Genomic DNA, 25,228 nt, shown 5'->3' with positions numbered 1-25,228 from the left:
GCATCTTTGTATATACACTGTGCCTATTGCTACAGAAATATTTATTCAGGAAGAGATCTTGGTTTAAAAAAGTTATTTTTAATCATACAACAAAAACATGGTCAAAATCGTTTTTCGTGTGGCCTTTAGTTTTCGTAGGCACTGTGCCTATTTAATGATACGGCCCTGTCCGGAGCCGCATGTGGTTCTTTGTCTGTCCCCCTTGCAGGCATCCGTTACAATAAAACATTAAATGTTAAACGTAATTTAAAGTATAAGGTAATTTGTTAAATATGGCTGGGAATGGGTCACTATTGAATATATTGGCGACAACAAAAGTGTACAACAGTCAAACTGTATTGTTAAATAATATATTAAGGGGGGGAAATTAACTAAATTAACGCAGTTTATTCCATCACTTATATTTTTTATTTAAGTCAGAATGTGTTTGTCATCTGCTATATAGCTGCTGCTGTGTTTGTGTACAAGTAGCTCTGTGTGCGTGACGCGGCTCTCGAACAATTTTGTCCAAAGACACAAAACAAAAAAACCGCCACTTCTTTGAAAGGTTTCCGACCCCCTGGTCTAAGTAATTCAATAGGCGATCCCTCGGGCAAGAGACGATCCCCACCCCCCACTCCAGCACATCGAGAGGGTTTGAGTGACCACCCTTTGTTACTCTCGGGGAGAGTATGGCATTGTTCCAGGCTACGGCTTCGTGGGGCAGTGTTATTGACACGGAGAGAGTTGAGTCGTCTCTGCACTCACCACCACCAACGCAGGAGCAGCAGCAGCATCACCACCACACACGTTGTTTGTCAAAAGCGAGCATCGATGAGGTAGTGCTCATCACAAGTTTACAGCCCCGAGTCCGTGGTGGAAAATTCCACATTCCTATGGCGGAGGCGAGTCTATCCAAAGGACAAACTGCTGTTGTTGTCACGGGACACCATCCCAGCAGCAAGCCCCGAGCTCCAGTCCCGGGGTGTTCGCTGCTTGGCGGCGCTGCTGTTCGGGAGCCAGGCCAGGGCGCGGTGTTGTTTTTGAATCGTCGTCGTCGTCATCGCCCCACGCGAAGGTCACGCGTGCAGCAACAGGAGGCGGCGATTAAAGGCCCTCGCGGAGGTGACGGTGGCGTCACGGTGGCTGTGAGAATCCCAGGTTATTTTGGGATTTTATTTATTTTTATAAATGCTTGTTTTGCCAGGAAAGTCCTGCCGAATCTGAACTTTTTATTCAGGTTCGCCAAGCATTGGGATGTTAGGCCAATTATTTTACTGGTAGGAACCTCCTGGTTACACCAGCCCACAGGGGATTATTGTATCCGTCCGTCCGTCATGCATCCAAAAATGGGAAGGGTGGGGCTGGGTGGAGAGGGGAGGGGGGGCTGGGTGGGGAGGGGAGGGGGGGCTGGGTGGGGAGGGTGGGGAGGGGCTGGTCACCCCGTGGTGCCCTTATAAAACTCAACGTTTAACCTTCTCACGCCGGCTTGTGCCCGCGGAATAGACCACGCCGCCGTTGACCCTGGCCATTGACCGAGCAACCCAACGTTCCTACCAGCTCCCTCCGCAGGAATGTGTTTTCTTGGAGGAGGGGGGTGAGTTTTTGCATGATCGTTCCTGCAGACATCCTCTGCACATATCGATCGTGGAACTTCTGATGTGCAGCCACTGCCCAAACTGGGACCGCCGATTCCTCCAAAACGGGCGGAAACCCACGACACGATTCACCCGGAATGCACCCCGATTCCGTCAAACCTCGAGAGCTCAGCAGGGTGGAGCCTGGAGTGTGCTTTGGATGGGTGACGACCATGCACAAACATGTTCATTTATCAGTGAGATGGACTCAATTGTATAGATATGAATACTGTGCGTGTTTAATGGATAGTGAGCAAACAATATTGCAACATAATCTACAGCACCACTTGAGTAACGCACTCAATGAAGCCACGCGAACATTACAGAACTCACGCAATAACAACCTCCAACAATGCACTACGATCCGGGTTCCAACGCAGTAAAAAAAAATCACGACGTGAATGGGGATAAAACAAAAACCCACAATGCATGCAAATGACACCGTCGTCTTGCATTGTGACGCGACTCGTGTTTAATTCCAGGGCCACCAGAAACGATGCCTTGGACAACCCCACAACAGCAGTCCTCAAAGAAGTGCATCCAGTTCCGTCTCGCCGAACCGAAAGCACCACCCGACACACGACGCAAAGTCATCCGCGGCGTCTCCAGAGCGTCTCTCTTTACGCGCGTCGAGCGAATTCGCATCACTTCTCACCTCGACACGTCTCGAAAGGGCACACCCAGTGGCAGCCGTCCCTGTGCGGCACAAGGTGACTCCGGCATCTGGCCTGCGAGCGGGCGTGAGTTTGCCAGTAAGGGGGGGGGGGGGGGGAGGTCAATGATTGCCGAGTGGTTTTGCTTAGGTGACCCGCAGTGGCAGCCTGTGGTAGCTGTCCCTGTGCGGCACAGGCTACAAAAGTTGGCTCAGCACCTGGCTTGCGAGTGGGCGTTAATCTGCCAGTAGGGGGGGGGAGCGATGATTCACGAGCGATTTTGCCTAGGAGACCCACGGCAGCAGCTGTCCCTGTGCGGCACAAGCTGGCTCGGCACCTGGCCCTGCGAGAGGGCTTTAGTTTGCAGCAAGGAGCAGTAACGACTGCTGCCGCGCGTGCGATCCAAACAGAGTACTGTACAAAATGAAAACAGAGAGGCAAACTCCCAAGGGCAGCAGCTGGGGCCGTGGTTGTACGATGTCGCTCAGGTGGCCTCGGGCTGTGCAGTGGCGCCGCCACCGCGCATACCGACACGCGCGCGCCCCCACCGCTGGTCACGGATCACGGGTGCGTGCGTGGCGGCTGCCGTGGACACGTGGCTCGGCTGAGGCTGACGGAAAGTGGCAGAGGCCACTTGAAGAACAAAGTAGAATTAGCTCCTCTGTGCACGCTCCTCCTTCACTGGGTGAGGGGCGGGCGGGGGGGGAGCAATTGAACCCCACGCCATGCTCCAGGTCACCGTTGTTATCCAATGAACTATCACGATTTTATTCGCAATTATCACCGATTATTTTTTTTACATTGTGCCGAGTGTAGCATCCAACCAGTTACTTGCAATAGGAACCCATTACAAGCAAGCGAGCCTTGAGGAATCCAACCAAATAAATGTGTAAGTCCACCACTCAATGCAGCACACTTTGCGAGCTTTTAGAATGGAGATGAATCGATGTTTTGCACAGCGCATCTCCAGACTTTGTTTCATGTCGAGGTTAAGTCACTGCTGTAACGTGCCAGCCCGATCACTTCCACCAGCATCTGCTCTCCGCTCAGCCGCCCACGAGTGCCACTCGCAGATCGCAACGGCGGCGACATTTGACAAGAGGAAAAGTGCTCCATCTGTTTCTTACAGTAAAAATGTACACGGACACCTATATAACACGGGTCTACAATGTACATACATCTACATTTCACGTGAATAAATAATCGAGATCAGTACGTACATCAAAATCAAGACTAAGAGTTGGGCAGACACACAGGGATACAAGTTTGTGAACCACTTCTGGGGGCCGGTCACAATGGGAGATGATTTGCGGTTTCCATTGCAGCAAGGTAATCGTTGTTCACCCGGGCACAGGAACAGCAGGCCCGCAACTTGGCTTCACACTGCTCACAACCGCATGGGGACAACCTCTTCCGCAGGATAAACCCAGATGGATTCCTCGGTCAGCCCAAGTCTAGCAGAAGTGTGCAACATCCTGCAGTGAAGCCCAACACAGCAACACCCCTCTTCCAGATCTTGGCACAAAGTAAATCCTGCTGCCACCCGAACACACGCGCTAATTCCTGGGCTGCCCGGGTCACACCCGCACAAGTGGCATCCCTTGGCCTACCACTTAAAACACAGCCTGCAAACAATATTCATCTATAATTACTAACATCCTAGCCACACTAATCGGGCAACGAGAGGAGGGAATCTTGTCAACTTAGCAACACTGCGTACCAAATTGTAATGCGCTCAGCCACTTGTGCCACTGCGAGGGCATCTTGCAGTGACTGAGCTGTGTGAACGTATGGTCGCCCGCCAAACGTATTAAGTCTTAATTGGTTCTCTGTTAAATATTTTCACAGCTGTTAAGAAAACCCAATTGGCCGCGTGTCCCTTGCAGAGGTGCAGGGGATCTGCAGCCCGGCCGAGACACTACAGTACGTACAGCGCTGCTGCCGTGCGACTTCCTGCGGCTAATGTACAACGCAGACTACAAAGATGGTCACCGGGCGAGGCCAGCATCGTCAACCGCCACCAAGACGGATATTTACAAGAAGGTTCGGCTGCTGCGAGGCGAGCCCGCAGAGCCGTACGCCGACGACGCCTGAACGCCACGGCGTCACTATTTACATCGTGCACACGCAGCCGGCTCAAGACGGCGTACAAAGCGCCAACTATCACTTTACCGTACAAACACATCAGAATATATAAACACTGTACGGTACCGCTTGAGAAGAGTGAACACATTCGGAACTGAACGCGTCCGCTTGTAACGCGAGTGTCGGCCGCCCGTTGAGCGTTTCTTCTCGACGCTCAGCCTAACCCCGTGAAGCCACGCATGAATTAACTGTACGGTTACAGTTTTGTATAATTTCCATATTTAAATGCCACCTATCCAACTCGCAGCTGTGCTTCGGAGTGTTTGTGCGTCGAGGTTGTCAATGTGCTCCGAGGTACAGTGGTTCCGTCGGCTCCCGCGGCACACATTCACGGTCGGGACCAGGGGTGGCCAAACCTCCTGGCGCAGCGCCAGTGATGGGCAACCTGCGGCCCGTGGAGCCCCTCGTGGTGGCCTAGTCTCAGCGTGTCTAGGGGCAATGCGTGGGGGTCACGATTAGCGGACAAGCACGATGTCAAGCTGGTGGCCCACGTCTGGGTTGCCCGTCGCTGCCCTACGCCAAACCAACACCTTCAACGGGGCCGGGCGCCACATGACACGCGTGCACTAGAACATGTCTCTCCGGCGCTAGCGACAGACACACCGGGGGTGCGTGCGCCGAGCGGGCCACGTGGCCGGTTCTCTCGCACCGCTGTGGAAATGGAGTTCTTACATTTGGAAATTGGCGGGAGCGCCCCCAGAGTACTTGCATCTGGCTTCGCTGCAAAGGGGCGAGTGACCCGGGCCGCTTCCGCAGATTTTTTCCCGTTTCAATTCAAGTTGCTCCGAGAGGTTTCAACGCGTCTGCGCATACAGTGAGCCGCACTCGCAGCACCCGGAAGCCGCTGTTTCGCGACCCCCATTCTGCAACGCATTTATTTATTAGGTGAACTGGTAATTGAAAAGAGAACCGTCCCTCAGTGCTGCATCACACACGCCACTATTGTACAAACTGCCACCACTGACGTAACAGCCGCCCCCCTGCCATTGAGATGACCGTCGCGATTTTGCCAGCTGTTTTACGAGGTCCTATCGAAGAGATGCATCGTGCTCAACGAGCTCCGTGACCGTTGCAAATTTGGCCGGTTTTGATCATTAAATTAGCCAATAATATACGGTTCTCATTCCGTTATCAATCTACTGCTGGATGAAGGCCTCCCCACGCTCTGCCTCTGACGACGGTCATGTGACCATAACATCGCCGTGCTGGTCAGTGCGGGCCGGTTGAGATATCGCTCGCCACCGATGTCAGCACTGGCTGGGAATTGAACCCAGATCGCAGAGTTCACAGCGCCATGGCTCCGACCCCCGGTTCGTAAAACAAAACAAAAATTGAGCTTCTGTTTGAGAACAAGCAGCAAAATTAAATCAAAACAAGTGCAAGAAAGATTGTGTACTTCCTAAAATGTAAAAAGTGCGACGTTTGATATTTACACAGAGCACGTACGGGAAAATTGTCCTGTGTTAAAAAAATAACTCGCGGAAACAGACGATATTTTAAAATCTCCGTCGAACGGCGGACTTCCCTTCAACGCTACGTGAGCCCTGGGGGCCGTGGGGGGGGGGGGGGCTGCCGGGTGCCCGGTGCCTGGCGGCAGCGTCACGCCCAGCGCCAGCTGGAGGTGAAGGTGCGCCCCACCGAGTAGCTGTCCTCAGCGCCCTTGTGCTTGCCCCACGCGCCGAACGGCACCACCACGACCGTCGTGTTGTCGTCCGAGCCGTACTGCATGGCCTGCGTCATGCACACCGCCACAGGGGACACGGCGCTGTCACGGCGAGTCGAGGAGCAGCAGCAACATCGCCATCGTCATAACAGCGGTGAGCGAGCGAATTGTTGTTGATGAAGTGCCTTGCTTTGCGCCGGGGCGGCTCGGAGCGCTTGACACGCGGCAAGTGACTTGCAGCGTCACATCTCCTAGGAAACGGTGAAAGCGGTCCCTGTGCGGCCACAGGGCGACTTTTCTGTGGTTGATTTCTCGGCCTCTTTAATAAATCGGGGCCCGCATAACAGACACCCTGCTGACGATATCCATTCACCTCCCATCCAGCGACACACGTGGAAAGAGAGGTCACACGTTTTCCCCCTCCCCCCCTCCCACCTTCCGCCCCCAACGATATTCATAATATCTGATTAGTTTAGCAATGGCGCATGTCATCTGTAGAGTGATAGATTACATAAACAATGGAACAACTCTCAGACGCGGGGGTCAGGGGCCACCAATCCAGCTGCAGAGAGATGCCGAGCCAGCAGCAGTGTTGAGGTCCCGGGCTCCAAACGGGGTTTTAGCGACGAATCCCAAAGAACTTTATCCCGGCGGTGACGTTTTTCCTGGGTTGGGATTTCTCATCGTTTGCGGATCGCATGAGTGAGATGTTAACTACCTCACCTGGTATACAGGAAGTCGTGGGTTCAAAATCCCAACCCCGACGCCTGCTGTATATTTCGAGTTTGCGTGTCTCTGTCCCCGTGGCTGCGTGGATTTTTCTCAGGGTCCTCCGGTTTTTCCCTCCACATTGATAAAAACGCATTTAAGAGGATTTGGCTGCTATACATTTCCACGCGATGAGCCACTTCGTTGAGCTATAATTTGTGGCCAAGTTGCTTCTGAAAAAGAGCTATACAGCTCAGGGGGCCTTATACCAGGTAAAGTAAAATAACAATAGTTTATAGTTTAAAATACAAATTGTTTAGTTTAGTGTCCGCGCTTCCGGGTGGCCGACGCTCGCGCCGTACCTGTTCACCGACCAGCTGGGCAGCCTCGGAGGGCTCATTGCACTGGCTCACAATGTTGCAGATCTCCTGGCTGTTCATGATGACGTTGATGCCGTCTGTCGTCAGCACCAGGAAGCCGTCGTCCCCGTGCTTCAGCTACAGCGGGGGAAAAAAAAAAAAGAGTCAATTTTACACGGAGGGTTTCTCGCCAGCCGGGAAACAAAAATAACCACGGACAACCGCGACGGGACGACTCCAGTAGACCGTACGGAGTAGCGTCGCCCGCATCGCCACAAGCCTTCGAGTCGCGGCCTCCTCCAGTCCTCCAGCTGGAGGTGGCAGCTGCCACAGCGGTTGGAAGGGCGAGCAGCAAACTGGAATTGCAATTCAGAGGTCGCCGATTCCATTCAATCTCCCGGCGCAGCAGGTGAAACAATACTGCAAGTTTCTTAACCCCTTGCATCCCCCCCCCCGACCACCCCATCCTCTGTCCACCCAGGAGTACAATGAGTCCTCCACAGAGTCCATAGGCAGGTCGTGTGTGGCAGCCATTCCATCATAGCACATTTTACATGCTGTGACAAAGGACCATTGTTTATTGACGAACGTGTCGAATTATTTTTTCCCAGTGTATACGCAGTGCGTGCGGTGTGCGTGCGTGCGTGTGTGCGTGCGTGTGTGCGTGTGTGCGTGCGTGTGTGCGTGCGGTGTGTGTGCGTGCGGCGACCATGATGCGGCGCGTGTCCGGCTCGGCCGTGACGCCCACGGCCTTGAGGGCGATGTCGCCGATGCTGCGCGTCATGGCGAGACGCCCGTTGACGTGCGGCTGGCCCAAGCTCGTCCACGCGATGAAGCCTCCGCACTTCTGGATCCTGCGCCGCCACGGTAACACAAAGCGTGAGGGGAGGAAAGAGCTCTCCCATCCATCCATCCGAGTCCAAGTGATCTTCAGCTGCTCAAATGAACGTTGAACCATTTGTGCTCACCTCCTGTTTAAAGCCCTGAAGAGCCAGCGGTGAAAATTGCACAATCCTATGGTGGGGGCGGAGTCTCTCCATAGAACAACCGCTGTCGGTCTTTCGCACAAAGTGGTACTCGTTTTAACAACTCCGGAGGGATGATGAGCCGATTCGCATTACCTTTCTTCTTCTTCCCACGCACTGCTCCACTCTAGAATCCCTTCTATCATCGTCTCTTGTCGCAAACTCTTATCATTCAAAAGCGTGTTACACTCCTGTCTATTACAACTGCGATGGTGCCGTTTATTGCTGGCCACTTGACATCTTGGGTCTTTCGGCCCATGCTCAAAATTGCCAATGTTGTTACTGGTTCAGTTCCCGGGAAGGCCGGGGTTGTTGGGTTATTTTTACTCCCCAGCGTAACAGACGGAGCCCGGCTGTCCCGCACACGCGCACACGTTTCATATACACCCATGTGCGTGTGTGTCCGTGTCACAATCTGTCATTTCATTTCCTCTGCTTAGGCGTTCGGCTTGCTTTGTAATGACATCACCGATTTCATACAAACCCTCCGAGCCCAGGACAAACAGCGCACCCAGAGGCCCCAGCCGGATAAACCCGCGCTCTTGATCCAGGAAATGTGGTCTCTGCCCAAAATGAAAACATTTTTCCTCCCAGCTGCCATTTCTCAAAATTGTTATTTCTTGCAGCTTGCACCGTGTCACAGCGCCGGCCCAGCACTGCTGAGAACCGGAGTTCAAATCCAGGAAACCGCCCACGATTAAACCGGATTCTAATGTGCAGCTAGTTGGAGGTCTCAGCTCAGTCTGCATGTAAAAAAAAACATCGCATTTGGTTCGGTTTCAAGCTTAACCTGGATGCTACAGATCCTGATCTCATTCGAAAACAACAGGCCCGTGTGCTGGCGTCACTGTCCAAATTTTTGGCAAAATCCCAAAAATTACCCGCCAATTACTAAAGTGCGTTTGCAGGTGCAACATCGCCCCCTTACTGTGAAACCGCAGCAGCCTGCGCCTGTCAAACACAGCAACAGCGGCGCCTTCCTTCGCGACGGACTTGCTCTACTACAGCAACAGCTAGAAGGAGGGTGGCCGCCAGAGGTCGCAACCGGGTACCCGATACCCGTACCCTACCCGATACCCGACCGGGTACGGGTACCCGTTTGCGACCCTGGTGCGGCCGGGTACGGGTACGGGTAGGCCGTGAGTCACCGGAGAGTAACCGTTTGTCACTCATTTCGGGTAGGGTACGGGTAGCGTACGGGTACCCATACCCGGCCGGGTACGGGTACCAATTTGCGACCCTGGTGTGGCCGGGTACGGGTAAGGAATCAAAACCCATTTGCGACCTCTGGTGGCCGCAGACAGGGCGGGAGCAGCGGCGGAGAGGTGGGGGGGAGAAGCGGTACCTCTCCTTCTCGTCACGGCGCTCGGGCGTGTGGTCCTCGGTGAGCTTGCGCGACAACCCGCGTCGGCACAGGATGGCGCGGCTGTCCCCCACGCTGCCCACCACCAGCTCCACGCCGTCGCGCAGCAGCGCCACCGTGGCCGTGGTGCCGCACGGAAGCAGAGCCTCTGTCGCCAGAGTCAATTTCGCACGGATACGTGAATTAAAGTAAGAAGATCGTCGTCGACGTCAAATCAGCCACGATCGATCCATTGATGGGCGAAGGACTCCCCCCCCCACCCGCCCCCCCCCCCCCCAAGCTACATCCGTCGATTTGCGACGCAAGGCAACTTGATTTTCCGTATAAACGCAGAGATTATTTTTTGATTTAAAGCTTTCGTGACTGCAGGGATTCATCTTCTTGGTTCTTTCGGTAAAGTCACGTAGAAGGGAAGTAATAAAATAATAAAAATAAAACACAATAAAACCATTCTCACATTCAGACTCTGTCGCCTCGACGGACCTGGTTTTCACCTGAGGACGGCTGCTTGCGTTTTGGCCGAAACGTCGTGAGAATTATTTTATTGTGTTTTATTTTTATTATTTTAATACTTCCCTTCTACGTGACTTTACCGAAAGAACCAAGAAGCAGAGATTATTGTTGTTGCTATTCGAATGACTGCGCCTGGAGCCCGTGTGACGAGCGGGGCCCGCGAGGTGGCTCCTCCTCACCGTTGCCGGGCGCACGGGCCGCGAGCGTGAACTCCTCGTTCACCTGCAGGAACGCCCGGCGCAGCACCACCTGCAGGTCCTCCTCCTGCTCCACCAGGTGCCTGCGTCGCGCAAACGCGGGCCTCGGTATCGGTCCGAGGTTTGGATCTAACAGGCTGCCCCGGTAAATAACACGGTGTGTATTTATACAGATGTGTGCCGTCTGCTTGGCAATGAGCATTAAACTAAAAACTAAGCGAGAAACGATGTTTGATTTTACCAGGTAAGACCTACTGAGTTATAAGGCTCTTTATCAGAAGCAACCTTGTCTCAAATGATAGCTCAACATAGTGGCTTATCACGTGGAAATCTTTGGCAGCCAAATATTTGAAATGCTTTTTTATACTAAACATAGAGGGAAAAACCGGAGGACCCGGAGGAGAAAAATCCACGCGACCACGGGAAGAACATGCAAACACAAATATACAACAGGTGTGAAGGTCGGGATCCAACCCACGACCTCCTGTATACCAGGCGAGGTAGTTAACATCCGAACGAGTTGGCCAATGTGTGCCGGGCATCCCGATCCAAATTTAGAAAAGTTACACCGCAAATTACTCAATGGTGCTATATACACAGCAGTGATCGCCCCCTACTGCAAGAACTTAGGGTTCTAAAGGGGGGAGCAGTCGGCACCAGGGCCCACCCCACCCCGCCCTCCCCAGGATCCGGTGCTGGGTGTGGCGGAGGGGAGGGGTCGTCGTTACCGGATGCAGCGCTTCATGTGCGCGCCGCAGAACTCGGCGGCGTAGGCGCCCCCATGCCCGTCGTACACGGCGAAGTACAGCACCGTGCCGTCTACGGCGCCCACACTCCAGCGGTCCTCGTTGGCCGAGCGCCGGCCTGTCTGGCTCGCAGAGCCCACACGTGCCAGGCTCAGCTGCGGGATCGGCTTGCCGTACTGCACACACACACGCACGAGAGGGGGTTGTTCAAGAATTAACGGGAGGGGCTTTGAGATATTAACCGCCCGGCTCTGCGGGCGAGCCCACGTGATCCGCGCTGAGCTGCGGGATGGGTTAGCCGGGCTGCGCACGGACGAGCGAGGACTAACGAGCTGACGACGTTCTACGGCGGTGCTCCATTGTGAAAAACCCATCGCGTGGCAAGTTTCCCGCTCCGCCGCGGGAGAGGTCGGGGCTGGCACGGCTTCTCTGTCAAATCTACTCAAGCTCGCGATCCTGGACCCCTTCTGGCCCGTGGGCCCAGGAGTAGTCGCGCTGCCTGCACATTCCATAGCCATGCCATCGAGCGACACCCAGAGGTCAGCGAGCAGGAGGAAGCCCGCGGGGCTAATGGTGGGACGCTGTAAAGAGAAGACTTTGGAGGCCGGCTGTCGACGACACAACATTTGCAGGAGCTCTCCGAAGGAGAAGGTGGTGAGAGGTGTGGTCGTCGTCCACTCCCACTGCCCACGAACATCTACCGACGATGTCGGGCTTTGGCCCAGGTGTGGTTCAGAACGATTGTCAGCACAGTTGTTTTTTTGGTGTTAACGAGAAATCGCATGAAACACCCCGTAAAAAAAAAAAACGGTCACCGGTTTGAAATGTCTCCAGCAACAAATGTAAGGTGTGTACGATTTTAGCTGGGAAACAAAAGTGAGTGGTGTAGTGGTCAGCACACTGGACTTGTAGTCCAGACATCACCAGTTCTATTCTTTCCTCCAGGCGCGGCAGTTGAAACAAGGGGGGAAGAGGTTTCTCAAACCCTCCCGCACCCGCCCCCCACCCCTCCGTCCACCCAGCAGAAGAAAGGGGTACTACACACCTCGTCGGCAGGTGACATCGTGGGATAAAGTGTGGGTACGCTTCCTACGAACGCCCCCCACTGGAATCGATTGTCGGTTTGTGAGTTCACATAATCGGTAACCGATTACCAATAAACGAGTCCGATTATCGTTTAATAAGCCTGGTTGTGTCAGCCCCGCCATTAGTAGTACCAGACCCAGAACGGCAGGAGGAGCTCTGCGTTCCTGCAGCTGATGCTTGGACTCCTTCTCTACGCAGCAAGCAGCTCCTTCCCAACACAATCAACAGCAATAAACTATCAATAAGACGTTCAGCCACTACACAGTACATGTGGCACAGTTTATCCGATATTAGGAAGCCACTGGAGCTAAACTATCTTTGAGAGCTGCTTTTTATGTTTAGTTTGTGTTATCTTTCCCCTCGCAACTCCGATTAGCACGGTCGGCTACGTACGGTGAAATAAGTCTCAACATGCACACATAGTCACGCTTCAGTCCCACCTGACAATCACATTGCGAAACGCCGAGGGGGAAATCAACCGACTGCATTAACGATGCGCCCATGGCTGATGCAACAGAGAGATCTCGTTGAGCTGACGAGTGCGCGTGCCAAAGCCCTGACAGTAATCGGCAGATGACGGTTCTCTGGCCGGGGGGGGGGTAGGGGGTAGAGATATTAAGGCCACGTGGAATAAATGACGGCTGCTCAAGTATAAACATAACCAAGCGGCCTGGAGTGAACAGCAAGCAGAGTGGTTGGTGCTGCTGCTTTGGCAGTGGTGCACAAGCACGAATAACAAACTCGCGCTTCCAGATGCGCTTCTGCGGCCGTCTGGAACGCTCTTCGTTCTGATATTAGGAAGCCAATGGAGCGATACGCTTTTAATCCAGATTGAAAACTCACTTCTTTAGAACTGACTTTGGTGTTTAGTTTGTTGTCCTTCCCACACACCTCCAATAAGTACGGTTGGCTACGTACGGTACGAAATAAGTCCAAAATATATACAAGTTTGTCGATCAAACGCTGTCGCCTTAAAAGTACAAATATATACAATAGGCGACGTTCGGGCAATGCCCCTTCTTCATAGCAAAGGCCCTCATGCCGCCGTGAATCATGAAAGTAGTTCCACAGGAGGGGGCGATGTTGCTGAGTGCTATCCCAATTGAGTCATTTGCTGTGTATTTTACAATTTGGCAAATTTGGACACCGATGCCAGTACACAACGGGCCCTTCTCTTTTCAAATGTCACCGGATCTTTAAAATCCACTGTGATACGTGGTATTTACATTTTCATACACTCGCAGTAATAATCAGGGCGGCCTGACGGATTCGAACTGCGAACCTCTGCGATACCGCCAGGCCACGTCGCCCTGGGTGCCGAAAAGAGTTTCCCCAAACGCCGGGCCTCACCGCAGATTTTCCCCGTCTACTTTACTCTTCCCTTCATATGCAACTTAACCAGCACCGTGCGCTGCCGTGGCCAGAGATCGGCAATCGCACGGAAAGCAGCATGACCCGAACCACAGTCGACTCTCAAATCAAGATACCCTGGCGGACAGGACAACTCGCCTCCTTCCCATAGCAGTCAATCTGCACAAAAATATATATTTTTGACTAAACATCCCATCAGCAACAAGTCCTCCTGAAAGTGCATGATATCGGCAGCATGTCAGTTTCGACATTCAATGTCTAATCAGCAAGAGTCATGCTTGCTTGTGCCAATGCCAGTGAACTCTGAAGCAATGTGCGCGTGGTCATTTGGCTGGCAGATTAAACACGCCGACGGGAACACAACTCCCTGCTGGAAATATAAAACGTGGTATTCGGCGGTCGTGTGCGGCTTCTACCCACACGCGGTTTTCCATTCCTCGCTGCGCCGCGTTCTCGGTTCGGTGGCCGATTTCGTCACGGAACAATAAAACAGACCCCACGCACTTCGTGGAAACCACCTGGGCTGGTTTCACGTCAAGGGGGCAGCACGAGTGTGTAAACAAGACGCGTTCATATTGAGGTTACGTGGGCGTACACACCCCCAAGCTCTTGTCAATGCCAGCTCCACCCCCAACACAACATTCATAAGAAAAGACAAAGATCCCCGTATAGCCTTAAGACTGTTGGAGCAATGTGCTGTTAGTGAGCACCAACGAATATCAAACATGACACACAAGAAGACAGTGTAACCAGCACAGTGTAACAAGCACTGCGCCCAGCCACCTTTGTCTCCCCAGTGGGGATGCTTACACACCGCACCAAGTACTCATTCAAGGACCTACAGGAGGCCCAGGACCCATTCAGATATTCGTCACTGATGCTGGTATTGGCTGCGAGTGGGAATTGACCTCAGGTAGCCGGATCCGTAGTGCGGTGCGCTAAACACTGCACCACCATTCCCCATAACACATGACGCACCTGAGCAGCATGTGACAGCACTTTCCGCCTACATACATCGCACTGTGGACCAAAACACTCTTGAGCGGCGTTTCTCGAGCTCCCTCTAGTGGAGGCCCTTCCGCCAGCAGTGGCACCAGTAAGCAATTGCAGGGTTGCGCCTTTACATTTTTCTCATCTTTTACATTTTTTAATCAAAGGTCATGCGACTCTGGAATGCCGAGGCTGGGCGGCAGCCGAATGGGCTCCCGTTGCAACCGGTTGTCCCAGATGCCAGCAGCGACAACTGAACCGGTAGATTTCCCTTCACCAACCCACGTTGACCTGCATGGTGAAGTATGGTCAAACGACCCCTGTGACCGACATGACATGGGGAGTGGCAATATAGGATCACAGAGCTTGGGAACATACTGGTTCTGGCTGCCTTCCCGCTCGTCTCCAAAAGGTGTCATAATTAAAACAGTGTGCTTAACAAATAAAAATTACACATTGCAAAGTATCGTTACTGTTCTTATTATTTATCGAGTGTGGTGACATGGCCCAGTGGTAGTGTTTGCCAGCTCGCTTGCAAAGGTTCGCGATTCGAATCAAGCAGGCTGCTCTTGTTAATACTGTGAGTAAATACAAGCCATCTACTTCACAGGAGACATTAGAGATCCCATACGTGGGTTCGTGTCACAGCAGGGACAGTCCAAATTTGGCAAATAAAAACAATGGCACGGCAAATCACTCAATTGGGATCACATACACGGCAGCAATCGTCGCCCCCTACCGGCAGAATAAAGTCCACTTGCAGACCAAGTGCTGAGTCAGCTTGTGCCGCACGGGAACAACTGCCAAGGGGGATGCCCTCTGAATCGTTGAAATGAAAAGCAATGCAAGGTGCTCTGCGTCATTATTCCTGATTAATTCGCGACACGGAGGTGACATTAGGTGACGGTGGCGGCGATGCCCACACACCTTGATGCTGGGCGGCAGCATGATGGGCTCCTTCTGTAACCGGTTGTCCCAGATGCCGAAGTTGTCCCACACGGCGGGGCGGTCGTCCCGCTCCGAGCGCGCGCGCCACCGCCGCGCCGCCGCGTGCAGCCAGCAGCGCGCCAGGGGCCCGTCGGGGTTGGGGGCGGCCCGGTGGGGGCGGCCCGCCCCCCGCGAGGCCCCGGTGAGTACTGCGGCGTGCCGGCCCCTGGGCAGCCGCACCAGCAGCGCGGCCATCCCACGGTAGGCGCCGGCGCCGAGTCGGTTCCGAATCCTGCGCGGCAGGGGACAAAATAGACAACAAAAGCCTTCCCCTCCGAGTCAAAGGGCTCTTTTTCAGGGAGGGTCCTGCCAAGTTTTCACAGTAGGGGGCAACATTGTTAAGTGTTATTTTGTATCTCTCAATTCAGTAATTTGTGGTTTAATTAAAAAAATAGGTTCGGGTTGCTATAAAGACGGAGTCACCGCAGCTAACTATGCACGGCTGTCCAAATGTGACTCTAACCCGGTGCCCGTAAACACACTGGAGCGCCGCACGCAGCACGGGACTGCGGGACCTGTAACCGGAGCGCCACCCCCCACCGCCGCAAGTCCCACGTGCCATCACTCGGATTCCGCAAGCCAAAACGTGACGTGTGGTGGTGCCAGAGGCATACACGGAGGTCGCATTCACGAGCAGTCATCGGCCCCCCGGCGCTGACTCAACGTTACGTGCGGATCTGAGCAAACAGCGGCGAGAGAGGTGCATTGGGGACACAGAAAGACAAACAGAGACGTGGACAGAAAAACAGAGCCGGAGAGGGAGCGAGAGACAGAGAGACATAAAGACATAGATGAAAGAGACATGGAGAGAGAGAGATGGTGAGAGACACGGGGAGGCAGAGCTGGAGAGAGAGACATACACATTGTGACATGGAGAGAGACAGACATGAGAATGGACACTAAATGGCCACATGCGGAGGGCCCCCCGAACATAACAGGGGTGAGATACTCTGAAAGACGAGGAGAGACACAAACATATCTCGAGACACTGAGACACACGCAGACAGGGGTCGGGACAGTGACGTGCGTCATCAATACGGCACCCGTGACGGCCGGGTGACCAGGCGAGAGTGACGCAGACACGAGCGGTTGACATTATCAACAGCGGCGGTGCCTGGCCCTTCACATCATCAACAGTGCTGAAGCACGGAAGGTCACGGGTGGGACACATCAATGAATATAATTTCGCCACCGATACTTTGACACGAACGCAGGATTGCCCAACGCTGGCTCGGATGTGGCCCAGTAATGTGCTACCCACTGTGGGGGATACTTAGAGTGGCTGCATTCGTCAAAATGGGTATAACACGGTGGTCCCAACCTTTTGGGTATCGTGCTCCCACACCCCTCACCTCACCAAATCATCAAGACCACCTGGCACCACGCCCCCACAGCCACCCTTCCCTGCCCCATTCATGGGCAAGTCTGCAAGTCACCACGTGATCCACGCGCATCTCGCTCGTTGCACGTGACGTTAGCGGCGCAGTTCGGATTCTGCAGTGGAAAAACAACCTGGCGCCTCCAGGCTTAGCGGTAAAAAAACAGCCATCGGGAGCGTTTCGCTGCAACGCGGGCACTGCCGCTCTCCTCGCGCATGTCGGAAACTTCTCGTGCCCGTCAATCCCGCCTCAGCCTGCACCCCCCGCTGATTGAGAACCACTGGTAACACATTCCTTCGGAGTGGGCAGGTAGGAACTTGGTTGGACAGCGCATTCGTGCGAACCGTGTCAGGCTGCGCAAGCTGCGTGGGGCGGTGCGTCACGTGGTGCCGAGCCCGCCCGCAGCGCTCTATGAAATACAAATCGAGGGCGTGGCTATGCACGACAGACAGACAGACAAATAATCCCTGTTGGGCAGTGTGGAACTGTTGTTCCTACCTGTATAACACAACAGAGTAACGGGGTGATGTTGCTGCGACGGGTATCCCAAGTGAGTAATACGCAGGTAACTCTTTGGGTATGGGGATGTTTTTGGCCATTACCAGCTACATTGTGTTTTTTATTCAGCTATGGGAGGAAAATGGAAATACAGGAAGAAACCCATGCAGAGAAGGAGAGCATACCAACTCTACACACTCACTCACTGTAGTACAGGAGGTGAACAGACAAACTTCACACAGAAAAGGTACCAAAGTTGAGAATCAAACCCAGGCCACTTCTTGCTGCGAGCCATGACTGGTGGCTGTTACTAATAGCACACGTGGCGTACAAGTCCATGCGGTAAGGGCACATAGGGTCCAGTGTTAGAACACACGAGGGTGTGTGTCCCACGTTCAGGTTTGACCAATCAGGGGCCAAGCGATATATAAATATAACCAACGCAATGTGTGTGGGTCAGATCACTGCCTGTAAATACGCACGTTTCCATTCTACGAAGGGGGGGGGCACAGGACATACCCCGGGAGAACACGTAACGCGGAGAGCTGAGAGCTGTCATTATTGTAAAGGCCGCTAGTTGTTTCCTAACGACCAAATCGGATAAACAAATAAGGGCCAGAAAGAAAAACACACACAGAGGTATATTCCAGACACAGGACGAAGTCAAAGCCACTTCCTGTCCACGTGAGCATTGCCTTCATTCTCATCGCACGGGTGCGAGTCGATCCATAGGACCACCACTGTTGACTTCCCCACAGAGTGGTACTCATTTAAATCGACTCGTGGAGGGACAATGGGCCGAGTCAATTCCCAACCAGAATTTGAACTCGCAACCTATTTTTGAATGCGAGTCGCTTGCTCTAGTGCCGTGCCACCCGATGTATTCTCGTTTTGTGTAAAAAATAAAGAATGTGAGTGCCCCGAGATGCGTGTAAGAAATCTCGAATGTAAACTCACACGCGCACTGCCGGTCTGCGCAGGAGGGAACCGCTCCGGACGGGTCAATGCCGAGTTAAACAACCGTGTTGTTGCGCAACCCGAGCACCCCGTGACTTCATCGCCACATAGCGAGACGCGCGATCGCATAACGAGAGTGCGACCGCACGGCGAGACACGTGATAGCACTCTCAGCAGCGTCGCCACCTTCGTTGTACCTGAACGGTGACGTGCGCCGCCGGGGAGCTGAGAGGTGTGTGCGTGTGTAGGTGGGGCAACAGTGTCCAACAGCAGGGCGAGCTGCTCAAGGCTTGCCCCCTCGTCGTCCTGATAGTTATCTGGGCTGCGGGGGGAGAGGAAAGTGATACACGGTGAAATATCGACCCCGTTACATCCAGTCGTCCGGTCTAGTGCAAACGGGCTTGCCCCGGAGAAGTTCACTCTTGACGAGCCCGGGGTGTATAAGTCGCAAGCAGGTTACGCAATCCCAACGTCGCGTGTGACGGCTCTTATAGGCAAGGGCACTGCGAGTCTCAGTGGGGTCAAGCTTGATGGTCAAGGCAAAGCGATGTACTGCTCAAATGAGCGTTGAGGCATTGGTGCTCATCTGTTTGCAATCCAGAGCCAATGGTGGAAATGCCACATTCCTTTGGCAGAGGTGAATCTCTTTGTACAACAACCACTGCCGACCTCCCCACAAGCTGGTAATCATTTGATTGACCCAAGGTACGATTGAGCGAGTCGACCCCCAACCCGGAATTGAACTCGTAAACTGCAATTCCTGCTAGGCCACCTGGCCACTCTCTATTGATGGGGATAGGGAGAAATTAAACAGTTGGGCCTCAGCTTGTGAGGACTTGGGAGTTGGTGGTGAGGCTGGCCAGTCACCACCACAGGGCAACATCGCCATAAACACCGCATTCTCTGAGTTATGAAACACTCGGGAAGGAAAGACGCACCCCCGAACAATAGAGTTATAAATATCTGGTTACACATGCACGCCTACTTCATAGAGCACATGCAGGGAAGAAGTGGGTCTTATAATGCAGAGTGACTGTGGTATGAGCCACGAGTCTTGCTCTGCACTGTTATTGTACCTATATATAGCAGCAGTGCCAGCTTTACATCCTCGTGTGTAGTCTCGTGGCTCGACAAGGCTTGCTGAACGAGCGCCCGTTCACAGTTACAGCCGAAGCGAACGTCTCTCTGCTGAGCAACGCGCGGTGTTCATCTCTGTTCGTGGTCATGAGCCAGAGCTGCAAATTCCAATTTCCCATCATGGGGCCAGTGTATCCACTGGCCTGTCCACATTTCGCCACCCACAGAGTGGTCCCGTATTGTCTCGATTATCAGACGTGCCATTTCCCCGCCGTGTATTTTAAAGCAATGGTTGGGGGAACGTCTTGTAATCCAGTAGATGTGTGCGCGTGTGACCAGGTTAGTAGAACTCTACTGACACAGGGCTCGAGGTAGGGGTGTGCGTTGGTCTCCGGATCTTCATAAAATCCAGAGAATGTGGCATTTATTTTATAAATCCCAGTGCTTTCAGGCTCATTCATACCCCAACAAGGAATTTCACCTGGTCCCCAGCTGGTTGGATGAAGGTGAATGCTAAGTAAAAAGGATAAATGGATTGACCAAATTGACCTTTCTATAACAGGACAGCACTATTACTGTTATTGAGCAATCGAGGAATGTCTGGGAGTGCATCTCTTCAGCAGCATACGTTCACTCAAACTCTGGACCGGTTTTGACATTGTGTCTCATCAGCAGTCAGGCTTGTTATGAATCAATGCTGGTGAACTGCCAGATGGTTATAGGCAAGGATGCGTTCTGTTAGATAGGAGTCCTGGCTTGACACTTGAATGACGAAACTGGTCCAGAGTTATCACATAAAACCAATGTTGTCGAATCAGACACTCACAGAAGGCTGCGTGGGGTGATATGTGGAATAGAATGTTTCTTTTATGTGGACAAATATAAAAAAGAGCTGTAATGTCTGTTTATCTGCTGCTTTTTAAAATTCTCCACAGGAACGCTTGTCGATACTTATTTTTAATTGATGAGTGTGGGTTAATGTGTTTTTTTTCCCCCTGTAATTATTTTATCTTTGCTTTGTAAATCTTTAGTCGATGTTTTTTTTGGCAGCCTACTACCTGGGATGATTATCTGTTCCCATATTTGCACTGCGTAAAACATTAGCGCGATTTTCAGACAGCCAAGAGCACAGAAGGGAAAGATAGACCTATTGACATGACCTCTGTAACAAATCACTCGGAACGTGCCCGGAATGTGCCCGCTAAGCAGGATGGAGCCTGGTGAGTACTTGGCCCGTCACCATCTGGCCTTGCCAAGTGTTGTAGGTGTGTGGCTGAGATGTGGGCCAGGAGATGGAATTTTCTGATTCCTCCCACACGAAGCAAACACAAGGAATTTGCCAAACCCTCCAATGCAGCAGGACACCCCTTGAGCCTCGGTGAGGCTTTGGTGGACAAAACAAAAATTCACCGGCACTATTCATATTATTATTAAATGTGGTGAGCGTACCTGTCCCACAGTGAAAAAACTAAGTAATCTCACAACGAGGTTAGATCTAACAACAAAAAAGCTATAAATGGAGGTTAGGAGATGTTGTGGCTAGGGGCCATCCATTTAGTACGTACGCATGGAGGGGGGCGGGGGGGGTTAACCCAAATGCATACGCTTACGTCTGGGGGGTCTACTGACAATGTACGTACGCATAGGAAACGGGGGGAGGGGGGGGTGAAGCCTCGATAATAATAATTTGTCTACATTGGCCTTGAAATGAGCCACAGTTCAGTTTCTTCAGTTGTCAGACAAGTACTACCAGGAGAAGTAGGCCTGTGGGAGAGGTGTTACTTGTATGCCACCGTGCCCCTGACTGCAGCTATCACGCTGCTGTGCTTCGACCTGACATTGCGCGTGTTGACGAAATTCCTATAATGCGTCACCTGTTCGACTGGGTACAGTCGGCGTTTGAACCTAGCGGACATGAGACAAACGTTTTAATGGTAGGCAACTTAATTCTTTAATGCAGCCGGCGGTGGACTATTTGCGTAAACACGTTAATATTATTAATCCTTAATCGTTTCTGCATGGATTAAATATAGGATTCTGGGGGGGGGTCAAGCGTATGTACGCAGGTGGAGGGGGGGGGGGGTGTAAAAAGTACGCGTGCGTACAGGGAGGGGGAGAGGGGTCAAGTTGACAGATTTTTGCGTACCCACTACATGGATGGCCCCTTTTGAAGGTTTTCACCTGCTACCCAAACCGTGTGTTGCCAACTCACAGCTTATGGCCATGAATTGTGCCGGCCAGTTTGCCATTATTGCTCATCATCTTCCTTCCTTCCTTCACCATGCTTTCTAGATTGTTGCACAGTGACAAGATTAATTATCAGTGGTCAAAGCATAAATGTAGAAGTATGAAACCTATTCGCTCCGCAGATAACGTTCACTGCTACTCACACACGCTCGTACAAACCCTCATACCCTTTCACTCCGACACTCACAGTCACTTCCCCTCTGTGGAAATAGTGTAGGATTGGGATAGGAACTGTTCTGCACAGTGCCGGAAGACTTGTCTGTTGTCGTCAGAAGTGCCATCATACACCGGCCCACATTGACCACCGGTTTATCACAGAGTGGCACAGACATTGAGTGTGCAGGTCGTACAACTGCACCAGTTGCAGAGGCTGGAGGGTCCCAGATGCCGTGCTACAAAGACCCCATACCCGGAAAGGCGGACAGAAAGGCAGGACCCCTATTTTATGGCTTGCACCAGGGCCCATGCCAACCACTCCACCGGTATGACGGTAGCATAAAGCTATTAACACATGCCCGAGACGGGGAAGGAGTTGACAGGCAGCAAGAACCAGTTTAACAAAATCTAACACAACACGAGACTGGTTGACAATGCAATATTGGCAAACTGGCTGCCACTATTGATGACATAAGCTGTGATAGCAAGTTGGCAGCACAAAAGTTGGGTTCCAGGATAAGTCATAGCCACAAAATGAGAACCAATTTCATGACGATTAGCACTGAAGTTACAGCTGCCCAAATTTTCCGCTCTCCGCAAAAAACAATCTCCATTTGCTCCATCTAGAACCAACTTCTTTTCTCCTGCATTATTATGATCGTTTCCCCAGGAAAGAAAGACGGGTTTACAGAAAGGTCCTGCATTGCGGTGTCGGGCACGATTCCTGTTCATGTTAATCAGGTGAAAACACATGCGGCAGAGAGGAAGTACGTTACACATTGAGAGGAGGATATGAGGAAACTGCCCAGCCTAACAAAATATTGGAATGAATTAACACCCAGCCCAATCCAAGCCCTTCCTGCCGTTTGTGGGCATCAAGTGCACATTTGCGTGCTGTTAAATCTATTCGTTTCCAGCCTGCGCACATTCTCCTGTTGCTGCGATGGGTTTCAAGCGTTAATGTGTTAACCAAATTAGTGACAAATATACTCGCCATTAAATTGGCTTAAGGATTGCAAAGTTTACAGTGACGATGAGTGGATGAAAGTTACGACTACAATAAATCAATAAATAAATCAACAAATCAATTAACGCTGCAGGGCAGGAGGAGCAAAGAAAGGGATATGGAGGGGTGATTGCTGGTGAAATGGAGAGGGCTGAGTGTACCGCAGAGAGTAGAGGACGAGTGGAGACACGGGGGGAGATCAGAGAGAAGATGATGACGAGAGCAGAGTGGAATCAAATCCGACGACCAGACAGGAACGGAAAGATATCGTTTGGTCGGCCTCCTCGGGATCGTGTGAATTGAAGTCGTGAGTCGGCTACGGCCGGTGGACATGAGATTTCCCACCCCTGGAATAGGGGAGAGTGGAGAAGAAAGCGGGCTGAGTGGAGAGGATGAGTGTAGGAAGACATGGCAGGCAGCGTGGGTCTGTGTTTACATGCGTACGCACGAGTGGCCATGGTGTGTGGATCGCCCCCCGCCCTCTCTGTGAGCAGCTGTTGAACGCAGCACCCATCGACACACGCACTCATCACGGCTCTGTTGCGATTCCACACGCAGGTTAGAGGCACATGGCACCCACCACCCACCCACCACGATGCCCATGTGTCACTGCGACACGTGTGTGTACTTTGCGCTCAAACGCAATGTGTCCGTAGTAAACACACGGGGCGCGTTGGGAGCTGCATTGTCGCACACCGTACAGTGCGCGCAAAATATCAACACGACGATATTTTAATTATTCAGTGCAATTAAGTCATCGCGCCAATGCCTTTTGTTGTCGTCGCGAGCAACGCTTGCTAAATCGTACGTAAAAGCTGGCATAGCAAATGTGTGTACACGCATGTCGCACGCACATGCATGACGGCGTAGACGTACTGTATACATAACACATGCACTGTACATTATGTCCAGGCATTAACCGACCTCGCCTCTAAGTTAAACATTTCGGTTATGTTGGCTCGGTACAAGTTACACACACTAAACAAAACTCAACACATGCGTCAATAACGCCACCGTCGCCTAAGACGCTCTGCGCACGGATGAAGGCAAAGCAACGCGTTGTGAAAAAGGGTCCGGTCCGAAACGTCGACTTTTCTATACCTTACCCTTAATCCATTCCCGGATCGCGCTTTAAAACTCGGTTCAGCTTGCCTTCTACTTTCAACTCTTCAGCTGCACACCAATTCAAATAAATAAATATCCTTCACCGGAGCGCCTCACGCACCACGCTTATCGCATTAAACTCCCAAACTTTGAAGAGGTGAAGAGGGGGCGGGAAACCACCCACGCCAGCACAATGTCTGCGTGGTGCATTCGCTCGAGGCTATTGCAACGTAGCTGTCACCTGTAATTAACGTAACCCTTAAGAAAGACGATAATTTGTACGTTAACAGAGCCGCGTGCAGTTGCAGCACCAACAACGACCCTCCCTCCTCGCGCGTCGGCGAGGTCTGATCGCTGCTCCCCAACGACCGCCGCTCTTATATAGGCCTCACGTGACTCCCGTCGTGACGTCATCGGGAGCTTTGGCACACCACGTGGCGGTCGAGATCCCGCTGTGATTGGACGGGAGAGGAACGAGCCCCCTTGCCCTCCCCCTTTTTAGACTTGCCCCTCGACGTTTCAATTCCCCTGACCTCTTTGGACTCGTCACCGCGACGATGAGAGTGTTACGTGCGTGCAATTGTTATTAGGGGCCGTCCATAAATGACGTCACGCGATTTTGGACAATTTTTGACCCCCCCCCCTCTCCTTGTCACACGGCGTCACAAAAAATCTGACCCCCCCTCAAATATGAGGTCATAAAGCTCTGCCCCCCCTCCCCCAAAACCATATTTCCATTTTGAAAATGAAACATGCTTCAAATTGCTTTAAACTATTGTCATCGTAGTGCGTATTTAATGTGGCGCTGCACTCTGATGTTGTAGGAGAAAACATTTATTAAAAAGTCCATTTAATTAAGTAGAACGTGTTGGTTCTGCTGATCCTGCATAATGCATGGGCATAATATGACTTGAAACCCCCCCCCCCCCCGCCGACCTCCTACGCATTTTCCCATGAATATGCTAAATTCCTCTTGATATGCACATTCTTTTTGTTAAGGCGCTCTTGCACCTCCAACCCAGCGTATATATAAGCTCCTAGCTTGGCAGTGTCTCATTCTTCACCTGAAGACGGCTGCTTGCGTTGTAGCCGAAACGTCGTGAGAATTATTTGATTTTATTATGTTTTATTTTTATTAGTTTATTACTTCCCTTCTACGTGACTTTACCGAAAGAACCAAGAAGATAGAACGTGTTGTCTATATTCATTTAAAGTTCCGCATTTTGATGTGACGTCACATTTCTCACCCCCCCCCCCCTGTCACACATCGTCACAAATGTCTGACACCCCCCCCCCCAGGTGCGTGACGTCCTACAACATCAGAGTGCAGCGCCACATTAAATATGCACTACAATGACAATAGTTTAAAGCGATTTGAAGCA

General features: G+C 52.2%; 1 protein-coding gene across 2 annotated transcripts; it reads right to left on the bottom strand.

Annotated features, from left to right (window-relative positions):
- Positions 1–1,844: 1,844 nt before the first annotated feature.
- LOC133354324 (protein phosphatase 1K, mitochondrial-like) lies at positions 1,845–24,183 on the bottom strand. 2 transcript variants are annotated; one of them, XM_061571067.1, is made up of 9 exons: positions 23,849–24,183; positions 18,454–18,578; positions 15,363–15,654; positions 10,971–11,164; positions 10,225–10,325; positions 9,515–9,680; positions 7,854–7,998; positions 7,148–7,282; positions 1,845–6,145 (listed from the first exon to the last, which is right to left on the bottom strand). In XM_061571067.1, exons 3-9 carry the CDS (start codon positions 15,615–15,617, stop codon positions 6,014–6,016), a joined length of 1,128 nt encoding a protein of 375 aa, XP_061427051.1. In that variant the 5' UTR covers positions 15,618–15,654; positions 18,454–18,578; positions 23,849–24,183; the 3' UTR covers positions 1,845–6,013. The 2 variants fall into 2 exon arrangements, with proteins under 2 accessions (XP_061427051.1, XP_061427052.1); XM_061571068.1 differs by lacking the exon at positions 18,454–18,578.
- Positions 24,184–25,228: the final 1,045 nt, after the last annotated feature.

Source organism: Lethenteron reissneri, chromosome 47 (genome assembly GCF_015708825.2).
Source record: "Lethenteron reissneri isolate LAM-NWPU_2019-01 chromosome 47, ASM1570882v1, whole genome shotgun sequence".
Classification (NCBI taxonomy): Eukaryota; Metazoa; Chordata; class Hyperoartia; order Petromyzontiformes; family Petromyzontidae; genus Lethenteron; species Lethenteron reissneri.
This window is presented reverse-complemented; position numbering and strand designations above follow the sequence as displayed.